At 35.6% G+C, this 19,786-nt stretch overlaps 1 protein-coding gene across 8 annotated transcripts in view; it reads left to right on the forward strand.

Annotated features, from left to right (window-relative positions):
- Positions 1-19,560, forward strand: part of ZBTB2 (zinc finger and BTB domain containing 2) — a 27,965-nt gene extending 8,405 nt beyond the window's left edge. For 5 of the 8 annotated variants that reach the window (XM_069069677.1, XM_069069678.1, XM_069069676.1 and 2 more), the window contains 2 exons: positions 10,749-10,930; positions 16,710-19,560. In XM_069069677.1, the coding sequence (XP_068925778.1) occupies positions 10,758-10,930; positions 16,710-18,081 (1,545 nt within the window). In that variant the 5' untranslated portion in view covers positions 10,749-10,757 and the 3' untranslated portion in view covers positions 18,082-19,560. Of the gene's footprint in view, positions 1-2,819; positions 2,915-10,748; positions 10,931-16,709 lie in introns of all 8 variants that reach the window. The other 3 variants (XM_069069682.1, XM_069069680.1, XR_011164766.1) reach the window with 2 other exon arrangements.
- Positions 19,561-19,786: the final 226 nt, after the last annotated feature.

Below are 19,786 nucleotides of genomic sequence, written 5' to 3' on the forward strand. Positions count from 1 at the left end.
AAACCAAGCCAATACAGGGGGAATCTTTAAATGCCATTACTATCACATCTACTTGAAACAATTAATCTTAGATCCTACATATTTCCCATGAGATTCCTTTTTTATCTATGAAATTTAAAAAAGAATCAAATTTGGGGCGGCCAGGTGGCTCAGCGAGTAAGAGCACCGGCTCCAGTGTCGGAATGACCTGGGGATCAAATCCTGGCACAGATGCTTAGCACCACACCCAGAAATAACTGGCCATGTAACCTTGAGCAAGTTACTTAACCCCGGTTGCTTAAAAAAAAAGAATTAAATTTACTAGAGCTTTAAATTATTAAATTTAGAGTACCCTTCAAATATATAATCTGATGGATTTCCTAGTGTTTTAAAACTTTCAAAACGAGGCTGGTAAATTTCCTAAGCAGTTTGGTGCCTTGTTTTTACATTCAGATAGAATGTAACTTCATTCAGGCCATCTACGACTAATGAGTAACTTACTTACTGAAGGATGGAGCCTATTACATTTAGAATAAAATGTGCTACACTAATAGAAGTAAAAATAATTTAACAATGTAGTCAGTCCTCAGTTATTCATGTAAGTGGAAGTAGAACAGTGAGTGGTAAGATGTGTTGTAAGGCAAAACATGAGATAACTTTAAAATCATGCATTTATCTTTAGAATACATTTGCTAATAAAGTTTTGTTGATACTTTTTGTTTTTATATCATCTTCCTTTTCTAATATCTCTCTTCTACCTTCTCCCAGAAAGATGTACCCCTTAAAGAATTTTTTAAAAGAAAATCAGCAAAACTAATGAATTCTTTTTTAAAAAAAAATTAATTTATTTACTTTTAGTTTATAACATTCAGTTCCACAATCCCTTGAGTTTCAAATTTTCTCCCTCTCCCCTCCCCCCCTCCCCCCCAGCATGGCAGCATGCAATCAAATATAAGATCTACAAATACCTTCACATTAAATATTAGTCAAGTTGTAAAGAAGGATTATAACCAATGGAATGAACAGTGGGAAAGGGGAAACAAAACAAAACAAGAAACAGAAAGAGAGCAAATAGTTTGCTTCAATCTGCATTCAGACTCTGTTGTTCTTTTTCTGGATGTGGGTATCTTTTTCCCTCATGAGTCCTTTGAAGTTGTCTTAAAACCTTACATTGCTGAGAAGAGTGCATTCTATCAAAGTTAAAACTTACCAATTCTTTAAAAGGTCTAACATTACATGCAGTATTATTCAACACCCCTAGTCTAGCAAAGAAAGGAGGCTAAGTAGCAAAATGGATAAAGCATTGAACTTGTCAGGAAAACCCAAGTTCAAATCCTCCCTTTCTTACTTGTGTGACCCTGGGCAAATAGCTTACCCAGTCTTAGCCTCAGTTTCCTCCTCTGAAAAGGAGCATAATAATAGTCCCTCCTGCCTCTCAATGAGGATCAACCAAGACAACATAGTGTTTTAAAAACTTGAAAATCCTGTACAAATGCTGGATGTCATATGTGAATGTCACATGTCTCTAGATGTCTCTTCTTGGGGGTCAGACTTGATCATTATGATTTCTTTGTAAAATTATCATTATTTATTTATTTTTAGTTTTCAACATTCATTTCCACAAGATTTTGAGTTCCAAATTTTCTCTCTGTCTCTCCCCTACCCCCACCCCAAGATGGCAAGCATACTGATTACCTCCTCCCCCAGTCTGCGCTCTCTTCTATCCCCTCTATTTCCCCCTTATCCCTTACTTTCTTGTAGGGCAAGATGGATTTCTATAACCCATTGCCTGTATATCTTATTTCCCAGTTGCATGTAAAAACAGGGTTTTTTTTAAACATTTGTTTTTAAAACTTTGAGTTACAGATTTTCTCCCTTCTTCCCTCCTCAACCCCCCCATTGAGAAGATAAGCAATTCACTATATGTTATACATGTGTAGTTATGCAAAACATTTCCATAATAGTCATATTGTGAAAGACTAACTATATTTTACTCCATCCTATCCCGCTCCCCATTTATTGTTTTCTCCTTTGACCCTGTCCCTTTGCAAAAGCATTTGCTTCTGACTATCCCTTCCCCCAATCTGCCCTCCCTTCTATCATCCCCACCTCTTATCCCCTTTCTCTGTTTTCTTGTAGGGTAAGATACCCCATTTGAGTGTGTATGTTATTCCCTCCTTAAGCCAAATTCAGTGAGAGTAAGATTGACCCATTCCCTTTCACCTCCCTGCTCTTCCCCTCCATTGTAACTGCTTTTTCTTGCCTCTTTTATGTGAACTAATTTACCCTATTCTGTCTCTCCTTTTCTCCTTCTCCTAATATATTCCTCTATCACCCCTTAATTTTATTTTTTAGACATCATCCTTTCATATTCTTGAATGACCTCTGTCCATATATACATACACACACATATATATACATATGCACATATAGTCACACATATACATATACTACATATATACATGCCCATACATATATATATAGATGTATGTGTGTATACATATTCCCTTTAACTGTCCCAATACTGAGAAAAGTCTCATGACTTACAAATATCATCTTTCCATGTAGGAATGTAAACAGTTCACTTTTAATAAGTTCCTCATGATTTCTCTTAACTGTTTACCTTTTCGTGCTTCTCTTAATTCTTGTATTTGAAAGTCAGATTTTCTGTTCACCTCTGGTCTTTTCATCAAGAATGTTTGAAAGTCCTCTATTTCATTGAATGTCCATATTTTCCCCTGAATTGATCATTATAATTTCACAGCATCTTTTCCTTTATATTGTCATTGTTTATACTGTTTTGCTTAATTTACTTTTCATCACTTCATATATTAACCTAGGTTCCAGTCCTCTCTCCGACACTCGCAGTGTGAGCATGGGCAAATCACTTTCCATCTGTGAGCCCTAGCAACTTTCTAAGGACTATAAGTTATAGGTAGGTTTTTATTTGCATCAGTGAAATTATGTTGTGATGATGGTATTAGACAGATAGATAATCCTACTCAGAGGAATGATGGAATTATAGCTTGCATCTTAGCAAAGTATTCCACAGACTCTCATGCTATTCTTATGAAGAAGATAAACAGATATGCCCCACATAAAAGAAGTTAGGTGGCTCCAGACCTGGCTGAATAGCCAGCTCCAAATAGGGAATTCTTCTCTCAAAGTAGAATTAAATCAATGTGGAATTCAATTACCAGAAGAATATTCTAGGGATCTATATTTGATCCTGTGCTGTCTAATATTTTTATCAATAATTTGGATGGTGACAAGGCAAACTTATCACATATATATGTATGTGATGAATGTCTGGATAGAATTTTGGGTTAAATCTAATAACAAAAAATTAACTTTATACTTGTGTTTGACAAGTCAACTTCATAAGTACAGTATAGGTATGGTTAGATAAGCATTCAGCTGAAAAGGATCTGGTGATTTTAGGGGACTATAAGCTGTAAATAGATCAGCTTAGTGTCATCCCAAAAAACTGGTGCCATCATAAGCTAAACTATAGTGTTCTTTTAATTTTTGTTATTGTAGTCATTAGCTATATGAGTGGTCTTCACACTTTTTTAATTATCATTTTAAAAAATTTGGACATGCTTTCCCAGCATACATCTTTTAGAATAAATAACATACATGTACATGGTTCAAAGTTTAGTTTGTTTCTATATTTGGTTGTAGTTGCTATCATAGATGAAAAAGATATCTTACAAAGATATGCAACTCCAAATGGAAGAAGCATGCCATTGACCATACTATGCCTATTTTTCAATCCCAACCATGCAGTGGTTTTTATTGTAATTTGGCTAGTAATTTCCCATCTTCTGTAATGTCAGAGTTCAGTTCTCAAAATTAAGCAAAGATCTCATATTCTTTATTTTTAGCAAATTAATTCAAACCCACCAAAACTCTGTACTTCGAAAGATTTAAACATGTTTTAAAATTCTGTTTCCAAATTTTTTAATTGTGCAGATGAGAGTTTTTACTGGTGACTTGCTTTACATCATTTTTGGTAAAATGATGATGAAAACATTCTCAAACATCTGAATTCAAAATGTCCTCTTGATACCATGTTTCTTTCAAAATAAAATCACTTTTTCATTGTTAAAACATTACTTTTGTCTGGAATCCAAGGTATATAAGGAATGAATGCAAATATGTAGGACCAAAAGCTATTCCCTGGTTGATAAGTAGTCAAAGAATATGAATAGTTATCAAAAGAAGAACTGCAAGCTATTAATTTCTATATGAAAGAGTATTCCAAATCACTAATAATAAAATCAAAACAAGTTTTCATCTTATACTCAGCAAATTGGAAAAAATATTCCTGGCCATAATGAATATTAAAACACTGGCTAACATACCACTGGTAGAGTTGGGAATTGGTATAACCATTGTGGAAAGCAATTTGGATATATGGTAAGACAATAACTAAAATGACTGTATCCTTTGATCCAGAGATCTCATCATTAGCATATAAATCAAGAAGGGCAAAGATAGGGGGGAAAGTCAAATAGTCACCAAAATACCAATGATATTAAAAAACTGAAAATAAACATGATTTGTTGAGTGCCTAGACAGGTTGTATGGTATGTGAATGTGACAGAATATTACTATACAGTAAGAAGAGACTATGAATAAGACAGGGAGACATAGGAAAACCTAGAATCCGACAGTGAAGTAACTAGAACCAGTAAAACAGTTTACACAATGATTACAGCAGTGTAAGTGGAAAGAGCAATGACCGCAAAATAAAAGCAATGCTCTGTAATTATAATGACCAGGCTCAGACCCAGAGATATCAGAATGTACCTCCCTTCCTTCTTTGGAGAGGTGGGGCACTGTAAGTACAGAACACTGCATATACTGTTGGATTTGACATTTTAGCTAATTTTGCTCAAGTACCCTTTTTCTGTCTTTTTAAATTCTTTGTTATAAAGGATAGCTCTCTAGGTAGTGGAGGGTGGAAGGCAATTTTGGGAAATAAAGGTGGTATAAAAATATGAATAAAAATTTTAAAAGGTCACCTTATCTTGAAAGTACAGATTGTGTTTTATTTGGGGAGACACCATCTGTCTAACTACTGTAATGTGGAAGAGATAAACTATGCGTGTAATCCTCCTGACCACTACTTATTATTTCAGAAAAAGTCAGGATATTTGGGACACTTTTATAAAAGAAAAATGCTTAATGTCTTTAAGTTGTATATAACTTTAAAGTATTTTGCCAGGAAATAACCTTTAAAGACCTCTGTGTGAAGAAAATGTCATGTGTTGGGGGTAAAAATTTTTGAAGGGTTTTTTGTTTGATATTTGTTAGCATTTGCCAAATACATTTCATGGAAGATATTAGCATTGTTTCTAATTCTTGAATACAGAACTCTGTACCTTTTCATTTTTTTTCAAATAAACATGTTATTTTTTCTGTGCCTTGTTTCATCAATTTGGAATTCGTATGTTTGTATTTGGGAGATAGAATCTTATTTGTGAGACACAACATGAAGTCCAGTTTGGCTGGACTATAGACTACAAAAAAAGAGAGTAATGTTTTATAAGTCTGGAAAAGTACATTGGAACCAGGTTGTGAAGAGCTTTGAAGGCGTTTGATCCTAATGGTAATAGGGAGTCACTAGAATTTATTGAGTAGGGAAGTGACATGGTCAAACCTAGGCTTTAGGCAAAAATCACTTTGGTAGCTACTTAGGGCATAGATCAAAGAGGGAAGAGACTTGAGGCAGGAAAACCAATTAGGAGGCTAGTAAAGTAGTACAGGTGGGTCTAAAAACAGTACTAAGGACCTGAACTAAGGTAGAAGACTTGTAAGTATGGGAAGGGAATAGAAGCAGAAAACATTTCAAAGATGTATAGGAGAATGAAAGCAAGGAATTAAGAATGACATCAAGTTTGCAAACCTTGATGACTGGAAGGATAGTGTTATACCCTCAAAAAAATAGAGAAGTTTGGAAGAGGGGTACATTTGAGGAAGAGTTTTTTAGTTCAGTTCATAACCCAATCCACGCCTGCTGACTATGGAACATTGACTGAAAACAAAAGGGTTACACTCTGATTCATTGGCCTAGAGCCAAGAACCAGCTTGAAGGAAGGCAGGGTGGGAGGGAAGGGGAGGAATGGGAACCTTATCAAGCAGCTTTTGTGCAACTAATGTTAAGTGCCTGAATTTCAAATTGTGCCTACTCTGAGACTAATATCTGGTACAAAAGGTGAAATCTTGTACATTGAGGGGAGAGGACAGAGTGGCAGATTGTTAGGCAATAATAGTGGAAGGTGGTAAAGATTGGGGATTTTCAGGGAGAAGGGTTATAAACCATCTCCCTACACTCTAATTACTTGAACATGGGCTATTCCCTTCTCCCCACTTTGGGAAACCACTGGTCTGTATTGTCCTCATTTTGCTTACTTCAGTATGCATTGATTCCTACAGATTTTCCTGTATTTCTCTTAATTCCTCCTATTTGTTGTTTCTTATAGCATAATAGTATTTCATTACATTTAGAGGCAGAGGTGAACTTAGAGATCATCTTGTCTGATCCCTTCATTTTATAAATGAAGAAACTGAGGCCCAGAGAGATTAAGTGACTTGCTGTAGGTGACACAGGTCATTCTCAACAGAAGCAGGATTTGAACTCAGGTCTACAAACTGAAGACAGTTCTCTTTCCACTGTACCATGATGCCTCTATTTTTTTATTGCTCATTCTGCAATTGATCAGCACCTATTTTGTTTCCAATTTTTTGCCACCATAGAAATCACCACAGGTCTTCAAGCAAAAGCTGAATGATCACTTTTTGGATATGTTACCGACCAAATTCTCGTTCAGGTCAAGGCTGAACCACTAGGGTCCCTAGCAAAATTTAGATTCTGTGATTAGGACTTTCCAGATTAGCCTAGGGGAAAAAAAGCAAAGTGCTTTAGGATCATCATAAAATGTTAGAGCTAAAAGGAACCTTATAGGTGTTCAAATCTATCCCTTACTTTTTTTTTTTTACAACGTCATTCACTCCCAGTGTCAGTGTAGAATGACCTTTGACTGTATTCTTCAATAGAAATTGTACTCCCTCCAACCTTAACAGTTACTTCCTAAAAACTTTGTATAGTAGCAACATATCAGTCTTCACTAATCCTCTTTGACCTCTCTACAACATCTAACACCATTATAAACCACATTCTTCTTAATTGAGACTTTTTCTTCCCTTTACTTCCTTAATACTGCTTTTTCCTAATTCTACTCCTGAAACCACTCCTCTTAGTCTCTTTAACTACTTCGTCTTTGTCCTCGGAGCCCCCAATTATGGTCCTCTCCCAAGACTAGTTCTTGGTCTCTCTCCTTTGGCACTCTCCAATAGCTTCAATTATTGTACCATGCAGATTATACCCAAATCTCCAACCCCAGTTAACTCAGTTGCTGAGTTCTAGTCTCTTATTTCCAACTACCAGTTGTACTTGTAATACCTAAAACTTAACATATCTGAAGCTGAACTCATCCTGCTTTCTTCAAAACCTGTTCCTTCTAACTTTACTACTTCTGCTCATGGCACACATCATTATCCTAGCCACTCAGCTGAAAACCTTGTTCATTCTTGACTTCTCTAGTTTTCATCACCTCCCACTTCCAGTTAGTTAACAAGTACTATCAGTTGTACCTCCGAAATTTCTCGTCCATCTTATTCCCACCCTCCCTCGCCTCCTCCTCATTCCTACCCTTGCTGCTACCATTCTAGTCAGGTCTTTGTCACTTCTCCACTAATCTCCCCTGTCTCCAGTTTCTCACCTCTAATCTGTTTTTACTTCACTGACAAACTAATTTTCCAAATATGATCAGGTTGCTCCCCAATCAGAAACTTACACTGATCAGAATATTGAGACTAGACTTAGTAAAGGTGAATTTTAAAACTGTATGATCTTGGACATTATACCCATCAACCTGTGCATAAATGTTTCCTTAACTTGCCATTCAATGTTTTATAACCTTTCTAGGTTTACTCTATAGTTCTCCCTTTCACACATTCTAAAGGATAGCCAAATTGTATTATGTTCTTCCTCAATTTTGTCCTGCCTTTACATTCCTTATGTTTGGAAGAACTATCTCCTTCTTCCCCATCTCCCAATTTATTGACATCCTGCTATTTCAGGGTCCTTTTCAAGGACCACTACATCCAGGTAGGCCTCAATAATTTCTGCTAGAAATGGCAGGGCATGTGTGTAAATCACTTTAAAAACCGTAAAACTGTCTATAAATATGAGTTCTTGTTACTAATAATACTCTTCCTTTATTCTGTCAGGTCATTCTGACCTTTTAAAGACAGTTAATTCTTTTCCAAGTTTTTTCTGTATGTTTCATTACTCTGATGAATTGTAAACTTTATGGTAATGAAATGTTTGTTTTTTTTTTTCATCTTTGCATCCCTATTGCCTACTACCATGCGTTGCACATGATGAGTGCACAGCAAATGTTTTAAATGCTTTTGAAATGTCCTTTTTTAATTTTATAGAGGAGATTCATGCAAGACTATAATAATTAAGTATAATTATATAACAAAATAAAATAAGCAGGCCAGTGATAGAATCCAGGTATCCTGAATCCCAGTTTGGTAATTTTTAAAAATTCATCAAATATTTATGATAAAGAATTATCAAATATTTTGCCATTTACAAAATGCTAATTCCTCTTCATAGAACCCTCTTATATCATGGGGGGGGAATCTAACTATTAAAACTGTCTAAGTTTTAATAAGTCATCATCCTGACTTTGAAACATTTAGCACCTGTGATCCATTATGTCTTTATCAAGAAGAAGGTAGTGTGTTTCCAGTATCAGTCATCTACTCGGCTATTATTTATCAACAATTTTTTTCTGAATTCCATTGTCTTCAGTGATCTACCATCACTTGCATGTATTCAGTAAAGTAAGTTCATCCCTTAGGTTCATTCCTTAGCTGTCAGTGCAGATATCGGGGTAAGCCATGATAGTCACCAGGACCTATGTTTCTCTTTTAAAAATAAAAAATGCAAAAGAAATCTCATTACAATGAATATCAAGGGAAGTCACAGAAAGGAAAAGAAGCAGTACCTCTAGAAGACAGGGCACATACACACATACTTTAATAAGGATGTATCAGCTTGCTATTGCAATATGCTGCTTTCTTACAACTCTAGGTAAAGCCAAGTTCCTGAACATTGGAATGACAGATGCTGCCATTCAGTTGTGCCATAACAACCATTCTGCCTACATGAGATTTTTTTTCTTTATATTGAGAAAGTCATATAATGACTGAGATTTTTCCTTGTTAAAAATAAGATGTCAATTATTCGTTCCCATTTTCCATGAGAATTGAGTCCTGTTTCCTTTTTGGTTTCATGTCCTTCTCTCACTTGACTTTTTTACTTCTGTTGTCTTCCCATATTCCCATCTGTTTATATTTTCTCCCCATTTCATTTCCTGCCCTCTTAGGAGATTTTCCCAAGGTTAAAACCTAAAATACTTGTTTGGCTCTTTTAAAGGAAAGCAGCTAATAACTATATCCTTTACTGTATTCTTGTGGTCTCATTTTTCTACTATAAATGTTTAATTTAATCTGCTTTGAGATAAAGGAAAAGATGAGACCCCAAACCATGCACTTTATGAGGTTACACCTAGAGATACGTATCTGTTGAAAGCCAGAACCTAAAAACTTTCTCATATACTGTACTTAGATTGTACCACCACCAAGTTGAAACATATTTTATTACTTTCTGATACCTTCAGTGCAAATCAACCAGGTTGTGATAATATAGTGGGAACTAACATTGGCTAGACATGTAGGTAATAAGTGTCAGGGTAATTGATAATGTTGTACATTTAGTACAGGTTTTACCTAAAGCAAAGATTGAAGCAGTGTTCTCTAAATTGTGATCAAGGGCATATACTTCCTAGCAAAAATAACATATCCCCCATTTCCCGTTTGCTTCTCCCTGCCCTATGCTTGTTTGTTTCCCTGGCCTCTCTGCCTTTTTACCTTCACTGCCATTTATTTCTGATGTTGATAGATGTAGCCCCTGAGAAAATTCAGTAGAAAACACCAGCTACTGTACTTCCTTCTTACCCTATGACTGATTTTCAGTCACTTAAAATTTTCTCTCCCAACACATTATAAGTCACATTTGTGAATTTTTAAATTTGCCAAGGTATACTTGGAACAGAAATATTCGAGTAGGAGATTCATGCTCATTGATTAAAGAACAAAATGTATATAGTAGGTTTAGAAAAAGAGTTCACTTGACTATAATAATAAAAGGAGAAAAAAAGAGAAGAAAATAAAGCCAGCAAAAATGGCAGCTTATCTACTACCAGTAGATTAAAATTAGGAGTTCATGTGCCCTTGGTTTCTGATTTAAGGAAGGTAGGAATTCATGGGAGTAAGTTTTGAGGGAAAATGTTTCTAGTAGTAGTAGTTCACCTATAGGGAACAAACAAGAGCTAGAATTTGGGGGAGAAACCTTGCTTTGCCATGGACATTTACTAAACACTTTTGTGTCCCAGCAGCATAGGTGAAAAAATTAATTTAAATGCACGTGTGTGATACAGACACACATACCCTAAAGTCAGTTATCCCAATGGTAGGACGTTACAGTATTTGTATATAAAATAAATAAAATGAAAAGTATGTATTCAAAATATTGTTACTGTTGTAAATGCAAAATGATTCATAATTCTGAAGGTACATGCTAATTTGGAAATCACCTCTCTTAAGGAAAATCATTTGCTTTGCAGATTTAAAAAATGGATTTGGCCAACCATGGACTTATTCTGCTGCAACAGTTAAACGCTCAGCGGGAGTTTGGTTTCCTGTGTGACTGCACGGTTGCTATTGGTGATGTTTACTTCAAGGCACACAAATCAGTCCTTGCTTCATTCTCCAATTACTTTAAGATGTTGTTTGTCCATCAGACCAGGTAAATGAAATGGATGATAATAAATATGACTATAACCTTCTTTAACATCTACTACTCTCTTTTGTTCTAGTTCTTAAGTTCCCTTGAGTCTCTAATTCAACCTGGATCTTATAGTCAGCCATTTCAATGAAACAGTTACTTTACCTTGCTTTGACATCTGGACCATCTTCAATGACCGTTGTGCCATTTTCCAGTCCTGGGTAGCTTCTATTCTATGCTTTCTCTGCTCCCATCCTTAGTTTTCAGAGCACTTCTGGAGTAATTTTTATATACATAAAAACCCTTTTTGTATATCAATTCTTAAAACTGTTGACAGATTCTAGTACAGTTTCATGCTATTTTATCTCAACTGGGCTTTTACTATTTCTTGTGTCAAAGAAATATGTTAATTTACCAAATTCTGCATTTTAGGCACAAGCCTACTAAAAACAATTTAATTCAACTTAACATTATTCTATATCCAGGCAGTTCTAGCTTAGAGGGAGAAATGTTCAAAGTGGCGTAGTTTACCTAGACCATTAGATAATTTCTCTCCCCAATTTTTGAGGTAATGTATAGGAATCTTAAACATGGAAAAGAAAATAATGTTAAAATACAGTTTTTAGTTAACATTCCAGAGCAGTAATCAATACTCAATTTCTTACTTGACCACTTCCCTCAAGAGTATCCTTCCAATGGTCAGTATCACAATCCTTCAGGATTGATAAGGATCTTAACCAGAGTTATCAAATGTTTCAACTTTAGTTTCTACCTTTAATCTACTTCCTTAAGAAAGCCCTTTTGTCCTCAACCAATTTGGGGAGGGGTTCAGGGAGAGGTGAGAGAAGTTTGGAAGAGCTTTTAGGATAGAGAAATATTATTTCTTAACTTACACGGTTTCTTCTGGGACCTTGCTTAAGCAGTTACCACTTCTTTGTTCTCTTCCCTTTTCTTTAATCCCATTCTACTGGCTCCTAATAATAAATGATATTTAGGTCTCACCTGTCCTAAAAGGAGTTTTCCTTGACATTTCTATCTTCTTGTGCCAGTGTCTTCTCTTTCCTTTCATTGTCATGCCTGTACAGAGTTGTCTTCTCTTCTGCCTTCATTTCTTTACTCCTCACCCTTCTCTTTCAATCTACTTTCTGTTCTCACCACTTTGCTGAAGGCTTCTTGGAATGTTGTGACCACAATGGTGTAATAGAAGGAGTGCCTGATAACTGAGTTAGAACACCTGAATCCAATTGGTCCTTTGCCTCCAGCCAGGGTCGGTGAGCCTGGGCAAATCATTTCAGTTCCCCAAGCCAGCCTAGATGATGACAAGGCCTCTCCTATCTATAAAGTCATGAATTAGCCTCCTTGTCAGGTTTGGCAGAGGCTTTTTTTTTTCACTCCTGAAAAGAGTTGACATTGTTAATGAAACTGCTTCTAGAAACTTCCTCTGCTCTTTCCTTTTGTGCTTTGTACTATCATGGTTCTGCCCTTCCAATTGTTCCCCCTCTGTCTCCTTTGCTGGCTTTTTTTCCTTTATTCCTAGTACAAAATATAAGCATTCCTTAGAGTTCTGCATTCAACCTTCACTATTCTCTACATTTTATTCCTTATTGATTTTACTTACTCTGTGGCTTTAATTATGTCTGATAATTAAAGTTATCATGCTGATGACTCTCAAATTCTCTTTCCAGGCCTGTTCTCTCTTTAAAACCTCTGTCCTATAGCTCCAATTACCACACATTTCTTTTTATTTACCCCACTATCACCAAATCACTGCATGTCAGATACCTTAGTCCCACCCACATACCTAAAAATAATTCTTCAATATATCCAGCAAATACTGACCAAGGTTTAGTATGTCTAAAACTAAACACAGTATTTTAATCTCTTAAACTTTAGTTTCTCTTTTTGACTTATATATTTTTGTTAATTTTATCAATCTCCTAGTTAGTCAGGCTCAGATCTTCTGTGTTGTCTCTGACAGTTTCTTCTCCCTAGCATTCTACCATCTCATGTCAAATACTGTCAAAATGACCGGAAAGACATTTATCCTATCCTTTCTATTCCTAATAGTACCATCATATCTTAGATTCTTATTATGTCATAGATGAACTTCTGTAATGACTTCCTGTTGTATCTTCTTTGCTCTAGTATGTTCTTTTCCAAACCATCCTACATAGCCCTACCAAATTAATCTTCCTAAAACAATGATTTAATCAGATCAGTCTTTTCTCAAAAACCTACAGTGCTTCCAATTGCCTACTGAATGAAATTGATACTCCTTAACCTAGCATTCAAGGCCCTCCGTGATTTGACCCCAGCCTACTTTACTACATACATACATGTTATTCATTACTCCCTGATCTCTGAACAGTCTTTTATTTTCTCATCTCTGGTTTTGTTCTGGCTGTTACCATTACCCATAAAGTCTATATTACACACACAAATCTCATGACAAAATCCTACATGGCCCACGAAGCCCACCTTAAACACCATATCTTTTCAGCACCCACATCTCCAAAAATAGTACCTTGCATATAGTTGGCATTTCATGAATTAGTGAATGATAGAATTAATAGCACTGAGAATGGCTTATTTTAACCTGAAACATTAAAAACGTTTATTCTGTTATCTGTATGTTTTATTGATTTTATAAATACTCTGGAATATATTTATTTAATAATAATTAATGCACTAAATTAAGATGTCATTATGAACAACATGGGTTTTTATTTTAAATTTTTAATAAACACTATAAGAGTGGATTCCAATTAGAGACAAGTCTAAGGAATACCTGAAGACTGATTGCTGGTAAAGCATTTAAACTATAGAACACTACATAAATACTTACTAAACATTATGCCAATATTCAAAATGCTTATTTCAGTAGAGCCATGGGCGTTAATATATCACAATTAACCAGAAAACATAATTTGAACACATCTAAAATTGTAGCTAATGCCTTTCCCACCTCTCCACAATTGCATTAGAAATCAGTGATAACCAAGAGTGACCAAAATATAAGGCCAATGGCTGCTTTAAAAACAAACAATCCCCTCCCTGCCAAAAAAAAACCTAGTTCACCCAGTTAAATGGAAATAATCCACTAAATGTAGCTGATCATTTATGAAAAATACTGAGATTGAAAGTAGCACTTGTTTCCAATTTACCTGGTAGACTTATGTCTTAATTTTACCACTAGATGTCTCTGGTCTTGTGTAAAAGTTAAGGCTAACTTGCCCACTGAGTACTACCTTTATTTGGGGTTGTCAACAGGGCAACAAGGAAAGGGAACTATGTGTATTAAGCACATCCCTTTGATAAAATCCAGTATTTAGCAGTTATACTTTTAACTCTCTTTAAAATCATTCTTTATTTTTAATGGTCAAGGAAGGAACTGAGGTAAAACCAAAAATTACTTTGAAAATTTACACAAAAGAGTTTTCATCTCTGTCAGTAACTTCAGATTGTTTTGGTTTTCATTCTAGCTAAAGGATTCATATGAGATGGTAAGCTAAAATTAGAACTACAACATATATAAACAAACTACAGATGAGTCTACCTTTGGACTTTTTGACTCTCCCAGAATATCTAAAATACAGTTGGAAGTCACCAGAATCTGGCCTGTGGTGCATTAGGTAGTTAAGGGAACTTGGCACATTTGGAGTGAAAGGATTGGAGGATGAAGATATATTACAGTTGGGAGATCAGGCACAGACTTTGTTTCTTAATTCTGTTTCCCAGCTTTGAGAAGAACATAAAATCTCTATTTACAAATGATTTAAATTTGAGGTTGATAATTTAATTATAAAAAATAGCCTTCATAACATGAGATACCATGGCAGAGTTCTTTGAAGCAGTAGGCTCTTCTAGTGCATTTAAAATAGTCTTATTACATACATCTTTTTAGGAACATATAGGGCAGCATGATATAGTAGATAAAGAGCTAACCCTAGTGTCAGGAAGACCTGGTTCAAATCCACTTCACATACTTTCTAACTTTGTGACCCATAGGAAGGTATATTCAGGAACTTCTAAAGCCCTTTCCTGCTCTAATATGTGTGAATCACATAAAAGTCACACAGGTCACATAAAAGGAGGGACACCTGTAGATTATCCCCATTTTTAAGGTGAGAAAATAGTAGCAGAAAGATTTCATGACATTACAGCTATACTATTCTATATTCTCTTAAAGAAAAAAAAGCAGAAAAATGTTTAAATATTACTACTGTTATTGTCAGATTAACTATTTTTACTTTCATATATCTTTCTTCATATTTCATTTTAAGACAATTTCAATAAATTCTCCTATATCACAGACTTATATCTAGTTTAACTCAACATTTTTATCTTCTGTTCAAATGATATTAAATTTAAAATATAAACATGCATACGAGTATCTCTGAACACTGATAATGTTTTTAAATGTCTATAAATGAATGGATTACTCTAGCAGAAATATTTATGAAGAATAATATAGTGGAAAGAATATTGAATTGTGAGTTGGGAATCATGGTCTCTAGTTTCAATTAACTGACCAAGTGATACTGGGCAAATTACTTAACCACTTCAAATGTCATTTTTCTAATTTGTAATATATAACGTTGAAGTAGATGACCTCTAAGGGCGCTCAACAAACAAAATTCTTAAAAGTAGAGATTACATGTACTTTATAATCTGTGTTTATTATAGAACACTTTGTAATTATAGAGTACATATTAATAACAAAAGGTAATATTTATATAATGCTTTAAGATTTGCAAATCTACAACTAAAGGCATGTGTAATAACTTTGTCTATTTAAAACACCTATATTTTCTTTTTAAATTGTTATGAAAACTAAAGCTAGTAAAGCTGTGGGTTCTTAAGACCCACTCAGTTTCTGCTATCTCCTTGGTATATTTCTGATACATAGCAGCATTGAGACCAATCATTAGAAAAAAGATCAGAATCCAAGTTAAAAGGAATGATGGAGGCAAACTAATCCCACATATATTTGAGTAGGAACTACTTAGCTCCAGCATCTTTCCACCTCTAAATCTATGATCCTGCAGATGACCAACAAGTGGTCATCTAGCTTGTCCACCACCCCATCAGGCTTCCCACTTTATTCTTGGTAGCATTCATCATTTGGAGGTGTTTTCCTTATCTCAAATATCTTAAATCCACCTCCTAGCAATGTCTACTTTTGGTCCTTGTTCTGTCCTCTGGCGTCAAGCAGAACAAATCTAATCCTCTTGAACATATCCTGGAAGATAGCTGTCATGGGCCTGGCTGCTGCTCCCTACTTGGGTGGTACAACTTTGGGCAAGTAATTTAACCTTGCTGGGCCTCAGCTTTCTTATCTAAAGTCATAGAAATGTAGACGCCAGAGAGATGGTAACTTAGAGTTACATGATTTAGTTGGTGACAAAATTGGGAGCAGAGCTCATATTTCCTGACTAAGAATTCAATATTCTTTCCACTATATTATTTTCATCTTTAATTCAGTGCCTCTCAAATGAGAATAGGAATTCCTAGTCTATATTTTTCACAATATTGTGAGGCACAGAATTATAATATGTGCGCGCGTGTGTGTGAGTGCGCGCGCTTTGAAAAGCATGAAAATATTAAAATATATAGGATTATAAAAATAACCCCTTACACAGGGTGGCCCAGAAGTCTTAGTGCAGCTTTAAACTATTAAAGCTTAAGCTAATTGAACTTAAGCTTTAATAGTTTAAAGCTACACTAAGACTTCTGGGCCACTCTGTATTTATCTCACCTTTTGTCCAATGAAATTTTTTTTTTTACTTTTCTCTTTCAGTGAGTGTGTCCGTTTGAAACCAACTGACATACAGCCTGATATTTTCAGCTATCTTTTGCATTTGATGTATACTGGGAAGATGGCACCTCAGCTTATTGACCCAGTTCGACTAGAACAGGGAATAAAGTTTCTTCATGCCTACCCTCTAATTCAGGAGGCCAGCCTTGCCAGCCAAGGAGCCTTTTCACATCCGGACCAAGTTTTTCCATTAGCTTCTTCATTATATGGGATCCAAATTGCAGATCATCAAGTAAGGCAAGCCAACAAGATTACCTCAGCAACTGACAAACTTGGGCGGGAACCAAGACCGCAGACTTCCAGAATGAGCCAAGAACAGATATCTGAGGGATCACAACTTTCTCAGTTAAATTCAAATCTGACACAAGTCAGTCGGACAAATATGACCCCCTCTGACCCACTACAGTCTTCACTGTCTCCAGAACTTGTTTCCACACCTGTCCCTCCCCCTCCGCCAGGGGAAGAAACAAACATGGAAGCATCTTCTTCAGATGAGCAACCTGCAACTCTTACAATAGCCCATGTCAAGCCAAGCATCATGAAAAGGAATGGAAGCTTTCCAAAATACTATGCCTGCCACCTGTGTGGGCGTCGGTTTACTCTTCGTAACAGTTTACGTGAGCACCTTCAGATTCACACAGGGGTACCATTTACATCAAATCAACCTGGAGAAAGTAGTGTTTCCCTTTCTCTCTGTAGTAATGCAGTTGAACTAGGAAAAGATGCCATGGAAGTACCAGAAGCAGGTATGATAAGTGACAGTGAGCTTCAGCATATTTCTGATTCTCCAATCATTGATGGGCAACAGCAGTCAGAAACTCCACCACCATCAGACATTGCAGACATTGACAACTTGGAGCAGGCAGACCAAGAGAGGGAAGTGAAAAGACGGAAATATGAGTGCACGATATGTGGGCGTAAATTTATTCAGAAAAGTCACTGGAGGGAGCACATGTACATACACACTGGCAAGCCTTTCAAATGCAGCACTTGTGACAAAAGCTTCTGCAGAGCCAATCAGGCCGCCAGACATGTGTGCCTGAACCAGAGCATAGACACCTACACAATGGTGGACAAACAAACTCTGGAACTCTGTACTTTTGAGGAAGGTAGTCAGATGGACAACATGTTAGTGCATGCCAACAAGCCCTACAAATGCAATCTGTGTGATAAAACTTTTTCAACACCTAATGAGGTGGTTAAGCATTCATGCCAAAATCAAAACTCTGATGTTTTTGCCCTTGATGAAGGGAGGTCTATCCTCCTGGGCAGTGGGGACTCAGAAGTTACAGAACCTGATCACTCAGTGTTAGCTTCCATCAAAAAAGAGCAAGAAACAGTATTATTAGACTGAATGTGCTATTTCACATTTTTCATTTTTTACTAAGACTATACTTTCCCTTCCCAAACCAAAACTACAAATAAAGTTCACCGAGGCATGATAGAAACAATTCCTCTCCCCTTTCTCCTTTTCCCTCACGTTCACTTTCTCAACCCTCGCTCCCTCTGAAAAAAGGCTTTGTGCATTAGAACCTGGAATACGTCGTTTTTAATACAAAGAAATATTGGACAGATAATGGTTAGTAGTGCTTACAAATTCAAGAAATAGATTTTGAGAAATATTAGATTATTTTAAAAGAATACTTGGATCTAATGAAGGGTACATAAAAATTCAATTTGGTAAGCTAAAATTGTACAATTATGACTTTCTCTGAGTAGTAAGGCTTCCTTTTTGAAAATAACAGTTGCAAACATACCAAGATAGCTGTGTACTATTTAAAATCTAAGGGAAAACTTCAGACCCAAGACATTTTTTATAGTACTTAATTTTCCTCAAGGTGTCTTATTTCAGGTTGCATCATTGAGATTATGTCCATTCAAGAAAATCATTATTTACAGCATCTCCTTCAACAACAACAAAATTGAAAGAGAAAATAATAATGTGATGGCAATCTTTTCTTTTTTAAAATATTGGATAAAATGTGGAAAGTTCGTGAGTATGTGTGTTTCTGAGAGAGACTTGTATGTATGTTTGATATAAACAGGTAAATAAATGCACATGCCTTATCTAATTGTATCTAACTCTTTCCAAGTTGAGCCAAAAAAACTTGATTTGAGATAAAATCTAAGAGTACTTTTTTAAAAATAAATTAGTTATATGTTTTTAAAAATCAGATTAAAAGTACTATCCCAGAATTTCATTATCTTTCTGAACAGCAGATGACATGGAAGTAGAGAAAATGTCATGTTTTCACATCTTGTCCCAGTGCTGTTCCAGTGGCTACCCATCCTGAATTCATTTGTACCATTAAGTTACATTCCTTTATAGCACTAGAAATGCAAAGGGGAAAAAAAGATTTTGTATTCTGGAATACTCACCTTTTCTGAAGAAAATTTAAATAGAATGTGATAACTCCAGTGCAATTACTCCATAGTCAAGATCTTGTCAATATCAGATTTGAACATCAAAACGGAATACAGAAAGATGGGTGAATGACTGCACCTGCTTTTTGGGATAAGCATTTGGCTTTGATGTTCATTATCAAGTTGTGGGGTTTTTTTGGTTTTTTGGTTTTTTAATTTGTGCCTGAAATTCTCATTGGCTTGAAAATAGTAAATAACATCCATCATTTCCTTTGGCCAGTAATAGGAATGGCTCAGGGGACAAAGTAGGAACCAAAAATGAAGTGGGGAGGGGGAGAGGAATAACATCTAATAGCTCTGCTCTGTGTATATGTTTAAAACTGAATATCCCATCATCCTTCATGTATAGTTGAGTTCTCAGATTTGTAAGTTTTTATACATCATTTCATTGAATAAAGATTTAATTAAATGGAATGTTATGTATAGTTAGTTCTTTAAAGGCACTTGATAGGAGAAAAAACTGACCATGAGAACATCAGAGCTTGAAGCTTCAGTTTCTTCATATAAAAAAATAGAGATAATAACTGCTCTGCCTACCTCACAGGGTTGTTGTGAGGACCAGATAAGATAAATGTTGTGGTAAAGCCTTTCTGAATCTGTAAATTGTCAAACTGCTGTGCAAATTGAGGGTGTAT

This window comes from Petaurus breviceps, unplaced genomic scaffold (genome assembly GCF_028583685.1).
Source record: "Petaurus breviceps papuanus isolate PSGF00001 unplaced genomic scaffold, PetGlider_PUasm1.0 90784, whole genome shotgun sequence".
NCBI classification, from domain to species: Eukaryota; Metazoa; Chordata; class Mammalia; order Diprotodontia; family Petauridae; genus Petaurus; species Petaurus breviceps.